The sequence below is a fragment of the Glycine soja genome, chromosome 14 (genome assembly GCF_004193775.1).
Source record: "Glycine soja cultivar W05 chromosome 14, ASM419377v2, whole genome shotgun sequence".
Taxonomy (NCBI): domain Eukaryota; kingdom Viridiplantae; phylum Streptophyta; class Magnoliopsida; order Fabales; family Fabaceae; genus Glycine; species Glycine soja.
The window spans coordinates 23,671,403-23,695,861 of record NC_041015.1 but is presented as its reverse complement, the minus strand read 5'-3'; the positions used below and the strand labels follow the sequence as shown (position 1 = coordinate 23,695,861).

Below are 24,459 nucleotides of genomic sequence, written 5' to 3'. Positions count from 1 at the left end.
ATATTACGCTGATTCACACCAAGAAATATAGATCACGTGAGGGATGTAATGGATTTCGAATAAATTCTATTAATTGATTTTTTTTAATAAAAACCATATCTGTATTGTTTGTAATGCATGAAAAATCGGAATAATATTATAAGATATTTATAAATTTTGTTCATAAATACAATATTAATAAAATATAAATATTAAATTGTTTGATAAGATCGTAAAGAAAAATTATTTATTTTTAATTTTATAATAATTTATCGAACAAATATTTAGGTAAAGTTTTTACTTAGCAGAATTTTATAAGCATGATCTATCTGCATATATTACAGCAATAATGATTTTTCTTTTAGTTTTCACTTGCAAATTGTTTATCAAACTTAAATAAGTTTTATGGTAGAATTTTATACATGCAACTACTGAATGTTGGACATCAAAGAGACAAGAGGCACAGGTAAAGAGTAGAGTATTTATTGGAAAAAATTATTGAGAGCAATTTTAGACTTAATAATATTTTTAACTATACTAAATGATGTTATGTGGTTTATGTAACTGATCTTATTTAGTGAGATAAAATTTTGTTATAGTCTCTCATTATATCTTTTTGTTAAGAGACCGTCTTATTTAAGGTACAATCGAATACTAAATATAAATATGTCTCTCAATTAATATTTAAACCTTGATTTTGTAAGTTGAGAGAGAAGTCATTTATGTTGGATCTAACTCCAGTTAGTATGTAATAATTAATTCTATTGATATTGATTTAAGGAAAGATACATGACAATTTAGTTAGGCCTGTGTCGAATGATTAAAAACAGTTTGCTATTATGCATATTACGTACACTACTAAAAAAAGGCTTTTCACAATGTAGTTTTTATGACGGTCATGATGCAAACGTCTTAAAAATATATATGGTGGTATTTTCATAATTTGAAGTTGTTATAGGAAGACGGTGTTACTCAAACTCGTCTTAAAATTACTTGTTCAACGACGGGTACTGCAACACCATTGTAGAAAGTGCAATGACATTTATTTTATAAAATAAATTATATTTATTTAAAATAATTTAAGACAATGCGGATATGCACCGTCTTTGAAGCCGAGAGAGACAACGACGATGATTTTAAAAATACCGTCTTTAATTGGTTTAATTAAAATTAAAAAATAATGCCCGCGTCTCTTTATCTGCTCTTACTTTACACTCCGAAGGTTCTAGATCGAGAGAAGTAGCTGTGAAGAAAGATGTTTGGTGCTCGTAGGTGAACGGCTTGAAGTTGCTCTACACTGGAATGACGCCATCGGCGATGGCGGAACTTTTCTGAGAACAAGTACTGAGACGAATTTAGATATGTCTTCAGATTATTTAGTAGCCAGGACGCGACCTCGGCCTCCTTGGTGCTGACATCAGCGTCGGTGTCGGAGAAGAAGCAGTGGTGGAAGTTGATCGATGAAGAGGCCTTGACTGAGTGTACGTACTCGAAGAACAGCGTGATGGGGATGCGCTCGTGGCGGCTGGCGAGGGGGTTGGTGGAGTGGATCTCAGAGTCACAGGTGAGGCAGAGAGCGGCAGCGCCGGCCTTGCAGGTCACATGCGTTGACGCCTGCTTGCACACCTCGCAGAGTGCAACGCGCGGGTGGCGCGACACGAGCTTGTTGGCGGCATGAACCTTAGAGTCACAGGTGCCGCAGAGGAACGTCGTGTCGATGCGGCAGTACAAGGTAGCAGTGGCTGATTTGCATGAGTCGAAGAGCTTGGCTTATAGCATTTCTTTGAAGTATATAATTTACTTGATTGACCATATTCAAGAAGTTTTTTTTTTTAGAAAATTGGTATTGAGTTGGAGATGCTTTATTACTTTTTTTTTAGGTGGGTAGTGTGGGAGGGGTTAATTTTGTGTCTTGTTATGAAAATGAACAAGAAGCTTGGATTTTTGAATAAATCATGGTTTAGTTTTTTCTCCATCAGTATGTGCATGTCTTTGTTCTCTGTTATGCTTCTTGCTCTTTAGGAAGGGTAGGAGATTGATCCTCATTCATGTTGCTAATGAATGAGTTGTTAAGTTTAGCTATAGTGGATTGTTTTTATATATGTCCATGTGGGCTTTATTCATGGTTTTGATAACTAAGCAAAAACATTCCTTTCAATGCATTTTAATGGTGTTATCAGGTCTTTGAGAAGCTTGGATCAAGCTTATTTGATTTTCTAAAGAGGAATAAATAATGCCTATTCCCTGTGGATCTTGTTTGGGAATTTGGACGTCAGCTTTTGGAACCTGTAGCATGTCTGTGGATTATTCTTGGCCTTCAGTTTATTTCTCATGTTTCATTAAGTCTCTTGCTTACAAATCAAACCATGCCTTTTTCCTTGGCTTGCTTTCTTTGTCCAGGGATGCAGTGTATCTTGGTTGTGTCTGCTTAATTTAACTTGTTTCTTGTTCTTTATCATATTCAAATATGCACGAACTACTCCTAATCCACACTGACCTGAAGCCAGAAAATATACTTCTTGTTTCCTCTGAATATGTAAAGCTCCCTAGCTATAAGGTATTTAGTATTTTTGGATCCAAACATAATAATGTTTGTAGACTCAGTTATAATATATGATAATCAGAATCATAGCTCCATTGTTTCTACAAGGCATTACAGAGCTTCTTATAGCATTGGCTGCCAAGAATGTTTACTTATTTTTCTATTGCCCTGTGTAAGTGTGTAACATAGAAAATATATGGTGCTTGGGAACAAAAAATTATGGATGATGACTAGGAGAAGTATTTCAACCTGCCAAAATTGTTATGAATAGCTTTCAGCACTTCTCTGGACAAACTTTTCAGGACTACATGTTTGCTTTTAACTTTGTATTATCATGGACTTTTGCTGTTCAATGTATTGGCATGTCTGAGTCCTAGCATTTTTCTTTTTTATTTCATCATGTTGCATACTTTATTATTTATTTTTTACACTATTTTATTTTGGTGCCCTTTTTGTTTCCCTTCTACTTTTATCATTTTCTACCTTTTCTTTAAGGAGATTGCTTGTTGTGACTTTTTTCTAATGTTGATATTATGAGGTGTACTAAGAAAATTAGAAGAGCCAAATCTAGTCATTTTTTTATGTAATGGTGTGCCATTTGTGAGACTGTTTGTCTATTATTTACTAGATTGAGCCTTGTCTGACTAGATGAAATTAGAGACTACTAGGTCTCTAGCATATACTGTGTACTCGTTAATGCATTGCTTGAATGTTTCAGGTCTAGGATGGTCATATCCATGTGATTTGTGGAGTGTTGGATGTATTCTCATCGAACTATGCTCGGTTTGTCTTCCATATCTATCAATATGTATTAGGCATGGCTTGAATATGGAACAACTCGTCTTAGTGTTCTAAATGTGGAAACTTTTGATAGGGTGAAATATTGTTTCAGACTCATGAAAACTTGAAGCATCTGGCAACGATGGAAAGAGTTTTGGGACCTATTCCAGAGCACATGATTTGCAGGTCTAAGTAAGTAGTGAATTTATAGAACGTTCTTTAAATTTTCCCTGCCAGTTTTGTTTGAGGTACATCAAGAGTCATAGCCTTCCAAGTTATGAGTCAATGACTGGGAAAGCCAAAAGCTGATTAGTTATCACTGAATATACTAAATGTAGTAACTTCTTTTTTATTCATTTGCTCTTCAATACATAGCAAGGGTGCAAAAAAATATATCAAGCGAGGATCGTGGCTAAGATGGCCTGAAGGAGTTGTTTCAAGGGAGAGCATTAGTGCTTTGACATTGATGTTGCTGTCAAAGCGGCACATGTTGCTTTCGACTATGGTCCATGGCCCCGTATACCCGGCGCTGTACATTATCATTTCTCCATTTGTTTCTCTATAACTGTTATGAGTTATTAGTATGACAATTAATTTGTGGGTCTCATCAATTTTTTATTGCATTTTTGGTAAGGAATAAAAGTACGTAAGAAAATTTTATTTAAAAATTGAATATAAAATGTCAAAGCATTAATTATTTAATTTATAAAATATTTTTCATTAACGTCAGTTTTAGAATGATATCACAGTGATAACAATTTAATGGAACTTGGTAATGTTGGTTAGATTTTTTCATAGGAATAGTTTTTGAGAAAAAAATAGCAATTAAGATAAATTTAATGATAAATAATATGCAACAATAATTTTTTTTCATTGGTGATAAATAATATGTAACAATATATGTTTATTTGAGTTTTTTCATTTAATTTTGGGGCAATAAGCAAACTTTTGTAACATACTTGTTGCCAATGGGAGTGATTCTTAACTCTCTCTCTCTCTCTCTCTCTCTATATATATATATATATATATATATATATATATAATTATCTGCAATTGAAAATAATTTATTTTGTACTATTGCTTTCACCTAGCTGTTTTAGTTTGATGTATATATATTCTATTTTTATTACTTGGATTTTGCAGGAGAAGTTTGCTACATCAACACCAACCCTTTTATTTAATCTTCAAATATACACACTGTGGTATATATTGTACACTTTTTTTTCCTCATTGAGTTTTCATGGATGCCTAATTGGTTGACTATTTCACATACTTATGCTTGACAAAATAATTATTGAATTTACAATGTTGATTTAGGCCTTTCGGGCTTCCGAGACAAGGATTTGCACTATAGCTTTCTTCCTCAATTCACTCTAGTGTTCTACATCCCAATCAGAGAGTATTCAAAGGTACCATTTCTTTATTGAATGTTCTCCAGATATTAATCATTTTATACAATAATTGACATTGATTCTTTTTTTTTTCTCTTAAAGACAGTTGCAATAGTAGTTTGTAATATTCTTGTGAACACTACAGAAACTGTTTGGGAATAACTTTAAATAACCCAATCATATTCTTAACTATTCTTTGTAATAACTTTAAATAACCCAAACATATACCAACTTGTATTTTGTATGAAATTTTCTTAGGAATTTTTATTTTGTTAATCTCTTATAATTAATATTAAAATTTATTTATAAAATTAATATTTAAGTGATAAATTAAATATAAATAATTTGTGAACGTCGTATTTTGATTTAATCTATCATTTAAATATTTATTTAATAAATAAATTTTACTATTAATATTAATTATAATCATGCTAATATGAATTAAATTATTTTTAATTATTTATATTTTTTATGGGATATCATTTAGAAAAAATATCAATAATTAAAAATAATATTTAATTCAAGGACGGTGCTGACGTAAGCACCGTCTTTGAAAGTTAGCCTTCAACACCGTCTTTGAAGGTTGCTCCCTTTCTAAGACGGTGTTTTTTGACCCGTCATTGAAAGGTTTAACTTTCCTTGACGTGGGTTTCTACGACGGTCAACAATCATCGTTGTATCCTGTTTTTTATCGTCTTAGAAAAGTTTTTTTATAGTAGTGATACAAGTAAATATTTAGACAAAGTTATCATAAAAGAAAGAAACTATAGGTAGCTTGTACGAAATTTAGGACATAAAGAATATTAAAATAACATGATTTCAGTTTCTCAATCTTCAACAGTGTCATCAATACATGTCTTAGCAGCAACAAAAATATAAATGTACATATCATACCTCTTAACAAGAGCCCAGGCACACACAGAGCACAAGTGAGTGTTTGAAATAGTGTCCAACATCTAACATTTTTTTCCTCACAAAAAACCCAGATAAATACATAGAAGCATGTATGCATTGCTTTCAAGTCCACTGTTTTTTACGGGAATCCAAGCATACCTTAAGTCAATTTTGGCGACCTAGGTTCTCTTGGCTCCTTTATTGGGAACTTGAGACAAAACAAAGCATAAAATAATTTAGTGAAATGGGCTATGAATCATATGTGCAGAGGTCATCAAATCCCATATACTCGTGATTTTCAATCTTTTTGACCATTGCTACAATGCCAACTCCACCTAAGGAAATAAATGAAAAACGTTTCATTATTGAAGTGCATGACAAGAGTTAAATATGTTTTAATCCTTTTAAATAGACAATGTTTTCCTCAAAAATTAATAGTCTTCTTTTAATCATTCATTTGTAAAAATATGTCTTACATAGTCCTTATTCGTATAAGTGAAGGACTAAAAGGATGCTATTTTTTGTGAAGAACAAGGACCACATCTTACACATTTCTAAAAACAAAAGATCAAAAGGAGAAAAGTTATTTTTGAGAGACTAAAACTAAAAGTTATTCTATTTACAGGGGACTAAAAAAACATATTTAATTTGCATAATCATATATATTATGCACCATAAAAATGTGAATATAATCTGTTGAACATGTATCAGCAGTTACTTCTTTTGATCAACTTTGTTATTTCCTATCAATTGTTTGATCAAGTTTTTAAGATTAGTTGTTTTGTTTTCTGTTAATTAGTAGATGTAATGTTAATGGTTGTTATTGATTGTTATGTTATTGGTCTGTTATTATTATGTTAGTGGTTGGTTATTACTTAGGAAGTCAATTATTATTGTTTTTTTGTTACAATAAATTTGTATTTAAACACATGATCATTTAGTAGAAAAGTGTGTATTCATCTCCCTTAATTTTGTGAGTTGCGTTGATTTTACAACAAATTGGTATCTAGAACCTTCTTCTTAAGAAGAATATATGAGTGAAATGAATGAAACTCATCACAAAAAAAAGCCTAAACACCTTGTTTCAATTCATCTGATAAATGGATTCTGAAACACCATACACAGCACTAGCACCACCTGTGTTTGATGGTGACAATTATCAAATTTTGGCAGCGAGAATGGAGGCACATTTGGAGGCAAATGATCTCTGGGAAGCTGTTGAAGAAGATTACAAAGTTCTTCCCTTACCAACTAATCGAACAATGACTCAAATAAAAAATCAAAAAGAAAGGAAAGCAAGAAAGTCAAAGGCAAGAGCTACTTTGTTTGCTACCGTCTCAAAAGAAATTTTCACTAGAATCATAACCATCAAATCAGCATATGACATCTGGAGTTTACTCTAGAATAAATATGAAGGAGATGAAAATATTAAAGGAATGCAAACCCTAAATCTGGTTAGAGATTTTGAGATGTAGAAAATGAAGGAGTTTGAAACAATTAAAGAGTATGTTAACAAGCTTCTTAGCATTGCTAACAAAGTAAGATTGCTTGGTTCAATTGTTTGTAGCAACATGTTTTACAAGAAAGAGCTCAAGTGAATGTTGGCTAGCGGATAGTGGTTGTACCAACCACATGACCCATGATCAAGAGCTTTTTAGAGAGTTGGACAAATCACAGGTATCAAAACTTAGAATTGGCAATGGTGATCTTATCACTGTGGAAGGAAATAGAACTATAGCCATTGAAAGTTATACAGGTACAAAATTAATTTATGATGTTTTGAATGTACCTAAGATTCATCAAAACTTGCTAAGTGTGGGACAATTGATTGAGAAGGGGATTAAAGTCATCTTTGAAAATGAGCATTGTTTGATTAAAGATATCAACAACAAAGAAATTTTCAATATCAAAATGAGAGACAAAAGTTTCTCATTTGATCAATTGAAGGAGGAGCAAACAACCTATCCAATTACTGTAAATAATACAAAAGTTTGACACAGAAGATTAGGCCATTTTCATCATACAGCTATTGAGGAACAATGCGCAATCTCACTCGGTCATTATGCAATGAATGCTTTAAATAATGCATATTCTGCTATGAAGAGAACATCGTCAGTGTATTCAAAAGAAATGAACCAATGACTTTCATCCTCTAAAGCCTTAGAGGTAAAAAAAAATAGAGTTGGAGATTGAATCACAATTTATGAATGAAACTCATTTAGAATTGAATAATAACATTGAACATTCAATCCAAAATGAAAAAAAAAAAAAAAGATCCATTGTAAAAGAAAGGATGTGTTAATGGGTGAATTGGAACAACTTCTTGCTTTAGTTAAACAAAAAGAAATGAAGATAGCAAACAATGACTCTAATTTAGAAGCTATAGAAATAAGATAAATAAAGTTGTCTCTGGATTTAAAGAGATACAATCAAGCATTGATGTCAAGTATGAAAAATTGCAATTTGTCCTTGCTCAAGTGAAATTAAAGATTGAAACTTTGGCTCTGAAGAAGGAGGAAATTGATAAGTTTCTCATTCTTAAAGAAGAAATGGGAGCAAGACTTAGGAAATTTGCTCGGATTTCTACAGAGAAAGTTGAAGGATATCGTGAAATTGTTAAACTAAGAAGTTTGATGTCATTTATATTGAAATCTAGGGAGGACAAACTGACACTTGTAAAGAATGAGAAAAATATTTTTGGAGATGTGAAATTGTTTCAACAGGAGGTTTTTGTCACAAAAGCTTCGTTGCAAGAACTATCTTCAAGGAAGTCCAGCATCCAACAAGGTATAACATCCTTCAAGCATAGGATTATTTTCATAGATACAAGAGTCCCAGAACTAGGAGCAGAAAAGAATGTTGCTACTGCTGCAAGAAATTTCAAGGAGGCTACACGAATAACTACGGAAGCAAAGTCACCATGTGTTGAAAAAGAGAACATTCAGATAGACATGGATACGACTATATTAAATCTTAAGCTAACGAGAGAGAAACTTGGACTTGTCGACCATTGATACAAGGAGGAGTGTTGAACGTATATCAACAGTTGCCTATTAGTTTGTTATTTTCTATTAATTGTTCAACCAAGTTTTTAGGATTAATTGTTCAACCAAGTTTTTAGGATTAATTGTTTTATTTTCTGTTACTTAGTAGTTGTTATGTTAATGTTTGTTATTGATTGCTATGTTAGTGGTTTGTTATTGTTATATTAGTAGTTGATTATTATTTAGGAAATTAGTTATTATTGTTTCTTTCTGTTACAATAAATCTATATTTAAACAGATGCACATTCAAAAAAAAAAGTGTGCATCCATCTCCCTTAATTTTGTGAATTAGGCTTACTTTACAACATAACCAAACCAAATTAAGAGAGAATCACAAGGCCTACCTAGTGAGACTGCGCTGACAAGTATTGTGAAGGCTAGAACAAAGATGATTAGAGATGCTCTCCCAAGCACATCGATCAGCTTTCTCACAATATGCTGCCCTACAATTGCTGAAATAGCAGCAACCGCAATAAAGTACAGAGCTGTGCAAAAATCCACATAATGCATTAGTGTTAGAGCAATAAATTGTACCATATATATCAATTTAGCCAGAATGTAATCCAATTTATAAAAGGCACAAGAATGAAAGTTACAAAGATGGAGGTAGAAGTTCAGAAGAACAAACCATAAGGAACTGGAAAACGTTTGAGCAGGTAGTATTCTACAACAGACATAGATGAGGAAAAGGTCATGGCAAAGGTGGCTGTGGCACTTGAAACCTACACACATGACATCAAATGTTGAAGCCAGTTGATAGAAAAAGTCCAACTCATATGGCTTGCTTCATAAATTGATTTTATTGTATCAAAGAGGGAGGTTGTTGTTGTATGGGAGGAATAAGGCAAAGAAATAGAAGAATAAAGTTTATAACAGCAAGCGTATCAAGCAAGTTGCAGCTTGATTCTAACAAAAATCTCTGCTGGCTCATTGTGTTTCATGTGTGAATGTGAATCAGCTAGTATTTTTCTAATCCAAATTGGTTGATCCACCATGGCATTTGTGCTACATATTCTTATGCTTTAGCAATACTTTGAGCCACGACTTCTTGCTTCTTTGAACACCAAGAGAACACTGTGGATCCAAAAATGACTTCTTGCTTCCTCATATGTTCAATGGATCCCACCCAATCACTAATAGAATAAACAAAAAGTTTAGTATTCCGACAAGTATACATAATACCATAATTTTCGGTCCCATTGATAGATCTCATGATTATTTTGACATATTGAAAATGTACTTCACTAGCACAATACTTAAATCTTGAAAGCAAACTTATAACAAACATTATGCTAGGTCTAGAGGCTGAAAGATACATCAAGCAATCAATCAAGCCCTTATATTGACTTTCATCAATCTTTTCAATCTTTGCCAAATTTCTTCTTTTTATTAACTGTATCAATACTTTTTGCAATCTTCTATGTGAAACATCTTAAGGATTTATTTTGCATACTTCCTTTGGTTTATGAAAATTCCATCACTTTAATCTTGCTTCACCTCCTGATGCAATCAAAGATAAAGTTCCTTTCGAGTAGGAGTGACTCCAGAAGAATTAAGGAAGAAGACAGGTAATTTTGAGTTTTCAAGTCTCTGCTTTTCTCATTTCATTCATCATATTTGTAAGCATTACATTTCCAGATTATTTGATCCAGTGTCACGTGGCAAGCTGATATCGCTAGATGCATAACAGAATTAGATTCTCCCCCTAACCGCATACAGTTGTAATTAAAACTATTATATGAATTCCTATGATTTATTTATTCAATATGTAAAAGCTGGATATCAACTGATATTTCTTATAATCCTTCCACCAAACAAGCCTAGTCTTCACTCGTTGAGATCTTACAAAATTGGGCTCATTGGCAGCTACAGGCCCACCTTCATCTTGATTCAGAGACTCACTCAGCCCATTTTCCTGCACTTGGACCGTTTCTTCTGAAATTGTCGTATCACCTCCATGCCCAAAATGTAAGACACGAAGCCAAGGTTTGTCATCTCAAATAGTTAGAGCATTTCAGCTTTGAATTCTCCCACCAAGATCTCATTAGTTACTGTCACAAACATGTCATCAAGATGAACAGAAACTACAAGTAAATTACCACATTCTTCTTTGACATATAAGATAGCTTCACTTGGAGAGTGTTAACAAATCCAAGCCCCTGAAGATACTCATCAAACATGTTGTACCAGGCCGTTGGAGCTTGATTAAGACCATTTAAGGCCTTCTTCAACTAATAGACCTTCTCCTCCTGTCCCTTAACTTTGCAACCCTCAGGCTACTCTACATACATTTATTCTTCAAGATATTCATCAGAAAAGTTGATTTTACATCCAATTGATATACCTTCCATGCATTTGGGCAACTAAAGCAAGAAACATCCTTATTGTGTCCAGCGTGTGCATAACTTTCTGAAAAGTCCACTCCAAATATTTGACTACATCCCTTTATCGCCAATTAATATTTACCTTCCTATCTTGAGATCTTCACCAGCTACCAAGTATAATTTTTCTGGATCATTCTAAACTCTTTTTCATTGCTTTAATCCTCTTGTTATCCTTCCTGGCTTCTTTAAATTCAGCTAATTTAATTACTTTTGGTTCTTATATCAACACAAACATTTTAATTCCTTCACTTCAGAACTACTTGCTATGGTCCCTACACATACTTTTTAATCCATTTTAGTCTCTGCCGTTCAAAATTATAAGAATTGAAAGTGTATGTGTAGAGACAAATATGAATTAGTGTATTTAGCAGGACTAACATGAATAATTTCCAGGTATAGGAACTAAAAAATGTAAAGATTGTGCAAGTAATTAAAATAAACAAAGAAAAAAGCAACATTTGTTTCCCAAACATTCCTTAGTCATATAAATGTACCATTTCTCATGTCATGAAGGATAATCATAACTAACCTGAGGTGGGACTCCCAGCTCCAAAAAGAGTGGCCCCATTACGAATCCTCCACCTATTCCCAGTAAGCCACCAACTATTCCAGCCAATACACCAAAGATACAATATATAGTTAGCTGCTGAGAAGTAAAAGTTTTCCCTTGATCTCCCACTGAAGAAATTTGTCTCCGTCCTTTATACAAGGAAGCTGCCTCATATCCAGATACCCCAACTGAAATTGGAATCTGCATGCATGACATGCATGGAAAGCATGCATTAAACAGAATCTATAACATGGAATCTGCATAAGTTGGGACTGATATCCCAATATATTTTCAAAACAAATAAGCATTATTTATAACATTCGAGTATCCAGATTAGCTGTGAAAAAAATATTTCAATAATCAAATTATAATAAATTATTATTATAATTAGTTATATAAATAAGTTTTATACTTAGAACTAATAGAAAAATATTTTAAAATGATCTAATATCTAAAAAATACTTGTAATAAACAAGTTAAGGAACGGAATTATCCATTGATAGTAGTCATTGATGTGAATTATTATTGATTTTTTTCAATAACTAATTTTTGTTCAAGAATCTGGCTAACCAACTAATTTTATTGGAGTCTTACATTCCAATCAGGTTTTTTATCTATAAAACTCGAAGTTGAGATTCAGACTTTACTCGAACCAACAAAATGTTAATAATTAACTTTATATTTTAAAATAATTCATAAAAAACTAAACAAATAATTTTCAATGATGGAATATGAAAAAAGTTTTTAAACAAATTTTTTTTATTATAAAAAAACACTATTTAGAGTATGTTTGGATTTTTTTTTTACAATTTACTTAAACTTATAGCATAAAATACTTGTGAAAGTATTTGAAAGAAAGTATAAAAATAACTTTTAATATGTTCATAAGTGATTTATGTGAAAACAATTTAATTTAATTTTCTATTTAATTATAAAAATAATTGATACATAAATACTTATATGATAAGCATTTTCCAATAAATCCTTAATTAAGTTGTTTTCTCAACTAAACCCTTAATTATAATCTCAAAAATTTTACACATAATTAAAAAATTATAATAATTTTTTATTATTATTTTTGATAAATTTGTTTAATATATCAGCTTCTCTAAGAATAACTGTAATCTTCAGAAAAAACAATTTCATCACAAAATTTTAATGTTACAAATAGACTAGATTTAAGAATCAAGAAAAAACAAAAAAACAAAAAGATATTAGCTTTGAGGCCAATTACCTGCAACATGTTCAGTACCCAATATATTGTTGAACATTTGCTTGTCTGGTTCTGTTGCCATTACCAATAGGAAATGTTTAGGAGTCAAATTAGAAAGATTCCAGGGTACAGACTGATCTTTTGTAGAACATGTTAATTACTGACATGGGAATTCAAGTAATTACTAAGAAAGTAACAAACCATGGCAATCTGTATTCCAAGGAATGAAACCCAAACAAAAACAAGAAGTCCAAACTCCTTCCAGTACACATTTTCAAGCATAGACACCTGCAATGTTTATAATTAATCAGATAAGAGTTATATAGTTGGTTTGTTAATAAAGGAAAGAAGAAGGGGACTCTTTCACTAACAAAAATTAAAAATTAACAACTAATATCATCAGATAAAAATAGTTGAACTACATCCTATCCATAGTTACAAACTAGAGTATAATGACCTCCTCGTTTCTGGTGTCCTTTGCAATGTCACTGCCAGGTCCACTGGGAATTGGTGTGTATTCTACTTCAGAACCAACACCTTCAAAGGGAAAAATTGTACGTAAATACTGACAACAAAAAGGAAAATGATCCTGGACAACTTCATTATGTTTGGTAAATTGTAATTATTAGTTTCTTTACTCACCATTTGTCGCTTGTTTCCTAGCATCTTCCTATAAAGAAACAAGAGAGGTTCAGACAATAAGCAATGAACTTCTTTAGTGTGTTACCACTTACCAGTAAAATTCCTGATTAAATTACTCACAATAATCAATGATCAATATATTAGAAAAAATGCATAAGTGAATTCTTGATAAATTTGATGTGTTCCTTCTTTTATTTGCATTTGTAATTTCAATTACAAGTAGAGTGTGTTTGGATGGAGAAATTTAAAATTCTGAGAAATTTTAAATTCTAAAAATTTCAAATACTTCAATTGAAATTCTTTTATTTTCAAAATTTTGTGTTTGGATAAAAAAAATTAAAATTATGAGGATGAAAAAAATGAATGAAAAAAAAGAGAAAATATAATTGGTGTGCTAGTTATACGTGTTCCTCTGTTTAGGAGGTCAGGAAGTGTTTCTTGAAGAAGACTCTAAAAAGAGAATTTCAATTTAGGAAATTGAAATTCTAGATTTTTAGTTGTTTAAAATTCTGTTTTAAAATTCCAAAATTTTAAATTTTTCATAAAAAACATCAAAACAAATGAATTCTAAATTACAGAAATTCAAATTCTCTAATAAATTACGTTCCTCAGTTAAAATTCTCTATCCAAACGCACTCGTAGGGAAAACTCATATATACATGTCTCAATTAAATGTCACCTCTTTCATTATGGTTTCCTTTTTCCATGTTTCAACACCCTTGAAGAATGCTTTTGTGGATGTTCCTGCAAACCAAAGGTGTATAAAAAAAAAAAAGCATGTTTGACTTAAAGTTTGGGTTAAACTTAAATTTTGTAAAAAAACAAAAATCAAGTCTTATTTCTTGAAAACTGAGTTTTCAGAAAAGAAATAAAATTACTCTCAAACATATTTTAGAATACTTCTGTTTAAAATCTAAATACACCCTTAATTATATATATATATATATATATATATATATATATATATATATATATATATATTAGGATAATCTATAATAATCTATTAAAAGAAAAGGTATTAATTAGAATGACTATTTTTATTTTAGAATTAGATGATAATATTTAACTATTATTTATCTCTTTCTAATTTTATTATTAAAAATTTTATTTTCTTTTTATATTTTTTCTTGTAAAGATAATGAACTTCTTTATTTTTAGATAGATATATTTTATTTCTCTTTTATAGTCTTTATATTACAAAATTAAGTAATATATTCTTTCTCTTTTTAGATAAAATATTTGAATATGATTTATTTTTCTTTTCAATAGTATTTGTTTATCATCCAATAGTGCTACAAAACTTTATTAGCCATCCTTTTATATTTATATTGTTTTGTTATAAATGATTTGAAAATTAAATATAAATATTTATTAATATTTTCGAATGTGGTAAAGCTAAATTATAAACATTATAAGGGTTTCACAGTTTGATATTTGAGATAGACTAATAACTATTTTCTTAGTTTCTTATGTTCTTTTGTGGTAATTAGGTATCGAGTTGCACTAAAGATTTATTAAGAATTGATTTTAGTGCGTGACTAGTATCATGACATGATATGAAAGCATATTCTTTTTAAATGGTTCTCCACTACTATTGTCTAGTGAGTAACAGTTCTTTTTTTATAACATAAACTAATAAAATATATTTTTTACGACTAAAAGTTTAAATAAATTAGATCTTTAAGACACATTAGAATTAGGGTAATCCTCAAAACTTAAAGAATACTTGACGGTGTCAACATATTACTCACAAATAAGAAATAAGGTCCTCTTATTAAGAGTGAGAATTGAAGTCTGAGATATGAGTCTATTCTTTACCCACTGTTGATCATTAATATTTATCATAAATCTAAAAGTTCTTCATGACATGCGAAACCATGATCATTATTTATAATATTAAATTTTATTTCGTTTAAATATATTTCAATTAATGTTTTTGAAAAATTACTAATAAAATTAATATTTGAATATTTCATAAAAAAATTATATATATATATATATATATATATATATATAAATTAAAATTGACCCCCCAAACATAAAGGTCCGTAGACAAAGAATAAAGAGATTAAAAATAATATTATTATTTTTAAGTTTTAAGTTTAGAAATTAAAAATAAAAAGTTTTTGTAACTATAAAAGACCAATTATGAATAATTACTTACACCAAACAAAAATCACTAAACAAAGTCACAGCTAAGCAAAACCATTACCTAAAAAGAGAACAAGAAGCAGCATTGTGACCATCCAGTCAGCAACTACGACATTGAAGGCCACTCCAATGCTAATGCCAAGCATGAGCATTGGTTGAATGAGCAGTGCCAAATCATAGTCGATGATGGGCAAATCCAGTGTGGGGTGCCTTAGATTAAGATTATAGTAAACAGTTGACAAAGCTGCACCCATTATCATACCTGATACAAACACAACACTGGTGATTCAAAGGTATATAGTGGGTGGCATCAATCTCTTTGATTCAAAAGTTTTTTTTTTTAATTAGTAAAGGTTAGTTTTTAGTTTGTTAATTTTTTATAGCAACAAGATTTGAATAGATGATTTCTTTCCTCTTGTAAACTCTTTTCACCACTAAATTAATCTTATATCTTTCTTATCACAGTTGATTTAAGAAATTTTAAAATAACTTCAAATATTAAATGATGTGAAATCATGTGTCAACAAAACATAGCATTATGATTTCTTTCAAATCAAGATATACACTAAATTTATAAAAAAGTTTAATGTTTATGTACTGAAAATAGTTTTATACCGTCATTCAATTATAAATTACTATTTAAATTACTTTAAAATAATTATTTTAAAAGTTAACAAATTTATCATACATAATTAGGTTGTGATCATGAGAATGAATGCGTAAAAAAATTTATAGACTCATTATATGATCTTTTTTCTCTTTATAAGATATATAGTAAACATTAAAACATATATTAACTTTTATGCAAAATAATCTATCAATAAACAGATGTCTATTGCATGGACATAGGTCCTCTTAAATAAGTTATGGGTCAGTTTGGTTAAGATTAAAAATATTGATAAAGGTTACAGATTATTTAATAAATAAAAATATTTTTTAAAGACCCAAATCAGATAGATTTATTACCTTTATATTTTATTAGGGAGTCTCTAAATTTTTAAATAATAAAAAAATATAAATTAAATAAAGTTAATAAAAAAATGAAATAATAAAAAATTAATAATATAAAATAGTGAAAAGTTAATATAAGTTACAAAAAAATTTAAAATTTAAGAAATAATTTAAAAGTAAAATTATCCAATAACATATAAATAATTCTCATTAATATATAAATACTATGCTCGGCCCTACTCACGTAATCACGTTGTATCTTTTATAGAAAATTGCTTTAGGCACCCTGCTTTTTTGTTGGGACACCAACATAGCACGTGAAATTCCAATTTTGTTCTTTTTGTAAAATTGATGAGTCGAATATGTGACTTTTACATTATTAGTACGACGCTCTAACCAATTGAGCTAATAGAATAATTATGTTATAAAAATAATTAATGTTTCTATATATAACACTAAAATTTCTAATGTATATTTAATGCACATGTAAATTTACATAATAAATTTTGTAATAATTAATTTTTATCTAATAATTAATTTTTGTACATATATAAATTGTAAATAAAAATCATAAGTTTAATAAAAATTTACATATGTAAAAAATACATTATTAACATAAATCTACTAATGTATTTTTTATCTTATTATAGTTAATTTTAATCTAATAATGTATCTATTTTACATATATAAACATCTAAATACATCATTCAATTAAATACCAAATTTTTTTAATTTTTAATCAATGTAATAAACATCAAAATATATCATTCAATTAAATATCATTTTTTTTAATTATCAATTGATGAAATAAAATTTGTTTAATTATCAATTGTTGTAATAAACATCTAAATACATCATTTAGTTAAATACCAAATTTGTTTAACTATTAATTACTGTAATAAATATCAAATTTTTTTAATTATCAAATTTTGTAAATAAATTAAATATGTAAAAAATTCTAATAAATTATAATTTTAAAAAATTCTAAATAAATTATAATTTTTAAAAAAATTCAAAACATACGAATTGACAATCCTTATGATTCATACGGATTAACATTTCATATTCGTATGAACCATATAGATTGCCAACTCGTATGTTTTGAAAAAAAATTATGCACCTCTTCTTTTCCGTCAATGAAAAACCACTGAACTTTATTGTTTGTTCGTAAATAACGTATGTACACCGCCAGAAACAACAAACACTCGGAAAAGAATGCTAACGGAAGGAAGTTACACTAAGAGAGTGCGGTTTTACGAAAAAAAGGCACTGCAAAAATGAAAAACCTATTTTGCTATTTATTACAAAAAATACCCATAAGGGCATTTTTGGTATTTTAGAAAACTACTGGGTGTACCAACAATTTGCTCTTTTATATAATTTGCAGGCAAGTCAAGAGCACCGGCTTGTTGGGGTTGGCCCACTCAATTTAAAAATCTTGCTATTTACATCCTCATTTTCTAAGCACACCCCATAGCTTTCTTTCTATCTCTCAATTATCCATTGTACATTTTTCTTAAAGAAGACATCTTTTGCTTTTAAAAAATGTCTTTCCATAATTATATATATCTGTTCTAAAAATATATCTCTAAAATTATGATTCATAATTCTAGAGATATTTTTGGAATAAGTATATAATTTTTTAATAAAACATCTCATAAGAATTAAGATGAAAAATAAATAAAAAATGATAAAAACTTATCTTATACTCATATTTGTTAGTCTCATTTTTAACCTAATATTAGTGTTTTTTAATCATATATAAAATCTTATTTATATCTTATCTTTATTATTCTTTAAATCCTAATTTTAAACTATTTTTTACCATATATTCATTATATAATATTGCATTTTATCCTTATTATACAATATTTTGCATTTTCCTTCATGTGACAATACGTTTCCAGGTACATTCATCACTAACTTCATGTGGCACTAAATTGTAGATGTACACTCAGATTATAAAATGAATGAACATGCTTAAAGGAAAGAAATCATTGCCAAAATCTTGGTTTTGTAATTAAGGTCTATAGTATATGAAGTTAGTGATAAATGTGGCTTGAAATGTAGTGTCACATGAAGGAAAACACAAAATATTGTATAGTAATGACGAAAACACAATATTATATGATAAATATATGATGAAGATAGTTTAAAATTAGGATTTAAAGAATAATAAAGATAAGATGAAAATAAGATTTTAGATAGTATTTAAAGAATATTAATGATAGGATGAAAATAAGACTAACAAACATAAGTATAAAATAAGCGTTTGTTTTTTTTTTTCATCAACCATCTTAGTTCTTAAGTATTTTATCAAAAAATATATACATATTCTGGAAGTATATCTCTGGAACTATGAATCATAGTTCTGGAGATACATTTCTGGAATAGGTTTATGTAATTCTTGAAAGACATTTCTAGAAAACAAAAGGGATGTACTTCTTTAAGAAAAAAAGGATATGATGGGTAATTGAGTGGTAGAAATGGGATACTCAGGTGTACTTAGGAAAAATAAGGATGAATATAGAAAGAGCCATAATTCACATACAAGTAACAAGTATCTGGATATGATAAAATAAAGGAAATAATTTTTGTATCTCCTGTTTTTGTTGCTGTACTTCTTTTATTTAGTTTAATTTTAATGTATTGTGAGTGTAAAAGTCAATGAAAATTCTATATATAATAGTTTGGTGTTAGATAAGCATAGAAATCTTTTATACTTTTGTAATTGAGTTCAAGCATTAAAGGTCGAATTTATAATAATTCACATACTATTCACAACATCTTGTATATTATTACTGAATATATTATTTACTATTTTTTATATTAGTTTTGCAATTTTGAAAATTAAACTATTGCAAAAATAAGAAAAAACTGTGAAGAAGGAAAAAGAAAGAAAATTGAAACAATTAGTGTAAGTTTAGGGGCAAATTATGTGGTTGAACTCTTACATTTTGAGATAGCTGTGGAGGATTTTGCATCAAAGCCAATAATAAGGCTGAGCATAGGAACGAATATGCCACCACCACCAACACCACCTACACTTCCAAATGCTGCTCCAAAGAATCCAACAATGGTACCCAAGATAATTTGCCACCCAAATTCCATGTCCTGCAAAAATAAGCTCCACTTTAAGCATGACTATTAAAAATATAAGGCATCACCTAATTTCATATTTGTTTTGATGAAAAGTTTCAAAGGTTAGCTAATTTGTCACCAATTTAATTTTAAGGAATAATTTGATAATAAAATACTTTGAAGACTGACATAACAATATCTAGATATCTAAAGCACTAATATATGCGTTAAGGGTATTCTCTAGTCAATGTTAAATAAGGCAAGTGACAGATCTAGAATCCTAAGTCAATGATTAATTATATTTTTGTTTCTCTATTTTTTTAACTTCAATTTAGTTTCTAAACCAAATTTTTTATCCTTATACTTTTTCTCTTTAATAATGTAACTTATCACACCATCGAAGCATCTGATGATACAATCTTTATAATTTTTGTTTGGAAAATTATATTTTTAATCCCTCATGTGTATCTAGTTATTTGTCAAACTCCTAAATGATAAATGATATCACAAGTCAATAAATTACCAACCTAACTATTACATAATCAATTAATATTATTACTTAATATCAGATACTAAAACCATGGGATCAACAATACTAAAATTTTGATATAGGGATTATAAGTAAAATTTGTGAAGTTAAGAGACAAAAACATCATTAACCCAAAACTTAATAATAATTATTATAAAAAAATAAAAATAAAATGTGAGATGCAATGAAATGTCTATTTGAATATAAAAGGTAAACATACCTAATGAGCTAAAAAAACAAAAGATAAGAAAAACTTGAAAGACAAAATTTGACAAGAGCTGAAACATTGAGACCAACGGGTTCTAATTATAAAAATAAGGAGTGGAAAAAATAATAATACTCTATGTTTTTTTTTTTTTGTCAAAGTTAGAGGATATATTTGCACCTAAAGTTGTGAAAGTCAGCCGAATTGAGTGAGCCAACCACAAGTTCGACCAAATCAGGTTCAAAAAAGTTTAAATTTTTATAAAACTAGCAAAATATGAACCCGACTCACTTAACAAATGCGGGGCAAACGGATTCAAACCAGATTAAGCCAACTTGGTTCATTTAACTAACTTAGAAATATAAAATATTTACTAAAATATAATAGAATAGTAAGAATAAGAAGTGTATAGTAAAATATAGTATTCTTGAACTATGACTAATGTTTAAATTTTATTTTAAGATTATGATCTTTTAAGATTTTTTGAATGATAATTATTTATGAGACATTGGAATGGTTATTTTAATGTTAATATTAGATGCTTGAATGGTTATTTGAGACATTTATCCATTAGTTGTATTTGTATTTCAATCATTTGAATATCTTTGATGGAAAGAATTACTTTCTTTATTTAAAAAAGGAAAAAATGTTTTAATTTTTTATTTATAATTTTTTTAACAATTTAGTGAGACAACCCACCAATTTGTGGTGGATCAGGTTGAGTTGGTATTTTCATTACTCACTTAAAGGTAAGTTGGATTGGCACTTATTAATAAGATTTTAAGTAAAAATTAGTGATTACCTAATAAATATTAATATATTATCCTATTTATAATTCTATATATGTTTTCACTATTTTTATCATTGTTATGAAAATCAAGAGCAATGAGTCAAAGGTCAAAGAAGTGATGAGTCACTTATTGGTCTAGTTGACCCAGTATATATATTAAAAAAATAAAAAATATATATAATATAACTAATAAAATATGATGAATCCATAGTCTATATTTCAATATTAGATACTTATTTATTACTATAAATTATTTTGTTAGGTATTATCATTAAATTACTTAGAAAACTCTTGTTATTTTCTATAGTTAAATACAAAAATTGTCAAATGATCATGAGCAAATATGATGAAGATGTATAAAATGCATTAATATTAAATTATATAAAGATCATGATAATTATTAGTTATTATATATTTTTATTAAGATTAAAATAGTATTATAAGAGCATATTATGCATTAGTATTTAATAATTAACTATTAATATTTTAACATGTTTTAGGAATGAATTGGAAAAAAAAAAGTTAAAAAATGATGGATCGGCCAATCCAATTTGGGTCTTTGGTTTTTTCAAACTGAATTGATCTGGCTCAACTGCATTCCCTGTCTCATGGCCTAATCAGACCGAACTAGCTATGCCACCGGTCAGATTTGCAAATTATGCTTTCCGGCGATTAATTATTTCAGAACTAATTATGCCACCACTGATAAACAATTGTAATATTAAAAATTGAAAACAAAATATAGTAAACAAATTTAATTACAATTATTTAATAAATAATTTGACACCCCTAAATATTTAAAAAATAAAATTCAAACAAAATTATTAGAATTTTATTAAATTATTTTTCATTCATTAATTAATTTTTCATCTTAAAATTTACTTTTCAGTCTAGATAAATAATTAAATATCAAGTATATCTTTCGTTTTTATGAGAGAATCAAGTACAATGTTTTGGTCACGCGTCTAAAAAAAAATAATCTTAATTCTCTTCAAATTGATACTTGAAGAATAAGGAGCTAAAATTTTTTATAATTATATCAAATTTCAAAGAATCGAACCTTAAACAGAAAACTCATAATTTATTTATTTTTTTAAAAAAACACCTTGATTTCTCTTTCATTTTCACTCAAGAAAGTTATTTTTTTTTAAAAAAAAAAGACAAAAATAATAGACAAAAACACATGAACTAGAAGAAGGAAATGACAAACTCACTGGCCAAACGTGTTGATAACCTGATTCCCCTGGTTGCCATAAGAAGTTCACTGCTTTGCTAATGAAACTGCCTTCATATCTCTGTGAATTATCCAACAACATAGGCCCTTCCACCTTCAAAATTGTTCTATCTCCCCAAACAAACACCAAAACCGATGCAAAGTGTAATATCAACCACATCCACTTCGACCCCATTTTTAGCTTTTTTTTTCCTGAAACAAATAATTTCTTTTAACTAAGAACTTCACTTGCAAGTGTTTTGGTTCTCCTTTCTCAAAAAGCCAACAAAAAAAAAAAAAAAGAGCCAATGAAACGATGAACCGAAGAAAAAGGTGGTACGAATTGGGGAAAGATCAACCTCGTGAGAAAACTTCACTCTTTTGGTATATGAAAAAATAAAAATAAAAATGAAAATAAGGAGATGATAATCGGAGAAAGAAAATATATGCAAACAACTATGGAAATATGGAAATAATATTTAAAAGGAAAAAAAGACAAGACGGAAAGGAGTGAATGGAGGAATGCCAAATAAGAAAGACCACGACCCAGGTAATAGCTATCACAAATTAATGCTTGGTGTTGACTGGTGCACCCAGCTCCCCATGAAAAGACAAAAATATCCCGTGTGTTTTTAAAAAAAATTTTACACACCATGTCATTGAAATTGATCCGCATAAAAAAAAATTAATCTGTCGGTGGCATAGATGATCCGTAGGAAAGAGTATTTATGGCACAAGGCCCATGAAGCCCAAATGCCGAAACCTTATTGCTTTAGATATCAATGGAGGAGTTGATGAGATGCTTTATCTTCTGGGTGTGACATAGATCGCCACAAATTGCCCCAAACATCATCATTGTGAGCATGCAAAGGGACACATTCTGAAACGCTGGTAGTCGCACCTCCCAAGAACATTTATTGCAACACAAATAAAAAGTTGTATCATTTTGAATCGTAACAATCACATCTTAACAGTAGGGAAATAGTTTCCCAAATAGTCTATTGCACAAACCCAACCGGGGAACTCATCAATGCCACCTTCATTTTACCAAAGAAAAAATTCTTCTTGGATGCCCATACTTACAAATACACGATCAACTATCTGTTTGACGTCAAAATTTGCATGTGAGATCCAAACTCGGGTTGCTTTAGATCAAACTAGATTTAGATTTCATTTGAAATAGAACCAATATAAATATTTTGAGTAATTTTCTCTAAACCCTTCATCTCTTTACTTTCTTGCTTATGGTTCTTTGTGGTTAAAGTTATAATTTGATTTCAATATGTTAATTGCATCTTAAAACTGAATTTGAGAACATAAGGCAATTTGATAAAGCTTTTCAACTTCTAAATCAACAAGGGATTACGATTAAAGGGGATCTTGCAAAAAGTGTAATCACATTTTTAGAAAAGCTTTTGAAAATCAATTCAACCCCTCTTGGTTATTTTCCTTAATTAAGCCATTATATCTAGCACTTATGTATGATAAACAATCTGGGCACTTATCATACCCCATCCCCAGCATTCATAACTTTAGCTATTAATTGTCCTCAACAAACTCGAGGCTTAGGGGATTATGTACTAGATTAATTGAATACCTCCCGGGCATCCCTCATATGTGAGTAAACCTCGACCCAACACACAAACATAAATAAGGAAAGTGGGAAAGTATGCTAAAAATAACAATGGCTATGTCAACATATCTCTATGATATGGTTGGATTCGCCCTAGATATTTACCCTTAAAGATCAGATAATCTTATCTTTCGCTAAATAAAGAGATCATCACCAAATATATAACGAGGTCTTCACATATATAGCTAGAGGTTAGACACACTTTTTAGTCACTCTTGCACACATGCTTAATTACTAGTACATCATCTTTACTTGAGCATAAGAGGATCATTGTAGGTACCCTTTCCGTCATCACCAAGGAACTAGGAAGTACACACGAAAGAAAAAAAGGAAGAGACTGTGCAACAACAAGAGAAAGAAGGTACTCGTACCTAATTGCATGTATAAATTGACAAAAAAAAGTTAATGGAAACATTTAAGTGCTTTTATGTGAAATTATTTTTTATTAATGTAAATTTGTATTCATATGATTCAAATAGAAATAGAA

At 29.3% G+C, this 24,459-nt stretch overlaps 1 protein-coding gene and 2 pseudogenes across 2 annotated transcripts; 1 reads left to right on the top strand and 2 right to left on the bottom strand.

Annotated features, from left to right (window-relative positions):
* The first annotated feature begins 94 nt into the window (after positions 1-94).
* LOC114383929 lies at positions 95-3,866 on the top strand (annotated as a pseudogene).
* LOC114384683 lies at positions 969-1,749 on the bottom strand (annotated as a pseudogene).
* A 1,620-nt stretch (positions 3,867-5,486) lies between the features above and the next one.
* LOC114383192 (sulfite exporter TauE/SafE family protein 3-like) lies at positions 5,487-22,863 on the bottom strand. 2 transcript variants are annotated; one of them, XM_028342807.1, is made up of 13 exons: positions 22,699-22,863; positions 22,341-22,552; positions 19,476-19,635; positions 15,632-15,832; positions 14,099-14,163; positions 13,420-13,447; positions 13,235-13,314; positions 12,979-13,065; positions 12,799-12,849; positions 11,544-11,765; positions 9,259-9,352; positions 8,975-9,115; positions 5,487-5,921 (listed from the first exon to the last, which is right to left on the bottom strand). In XM_028342807.1, the coding sequence occupies exons 2-13, from the start codon at positions 22,533-22,535 to the stop codon at positions 5,836-5,838; spliced, it is 1,410 nt and encodes a 469-aa protein (XP_028198608.1). In that variant the 5' UTR covers positions 22,536-22,552; positions 22,699-22,863; the 3' UTR covers positions 5,487-5,835. The 2 variants fall into 2 exon arrangements, with proteins under 2 accessions (XP_028198608.1, XP_028198609.1); XM_028342808.1 differs by lacking the exons at positions 5,487-5,921; positions 8,975-9,115; positions 9,259-9,352 and adding an exon at positions 9,636-9,763 and having other exon boundaries at positions 22,341-22,861.
* Positions 22,864-24,459: the final 1,596 nt, after the last annotated feature.

Coding starts and splice junctions, on each gene's coding strand:
- LOC114383192 (XM_028342807.1), bottom strand. CDS start 22,535: ATGGGGTCGAAGTGGATGTGGTTGATATTACACTTTGCATCGGTTTTG. Junction 13,448..14,098: donor AGGAAACCATAATGAAAGAG/GTGACATTTAAT, acceptor GTTTCTTTATAG/GAAGATGCTAGGAAACAAGC. Junction 5,922..8,974: donor TGTCAGCGCAGTCTCACTAG/GTAGGCCTTGTG, acceptor TTATTTCCTTAG/GTGGAGTTGGCATTGTAGCA.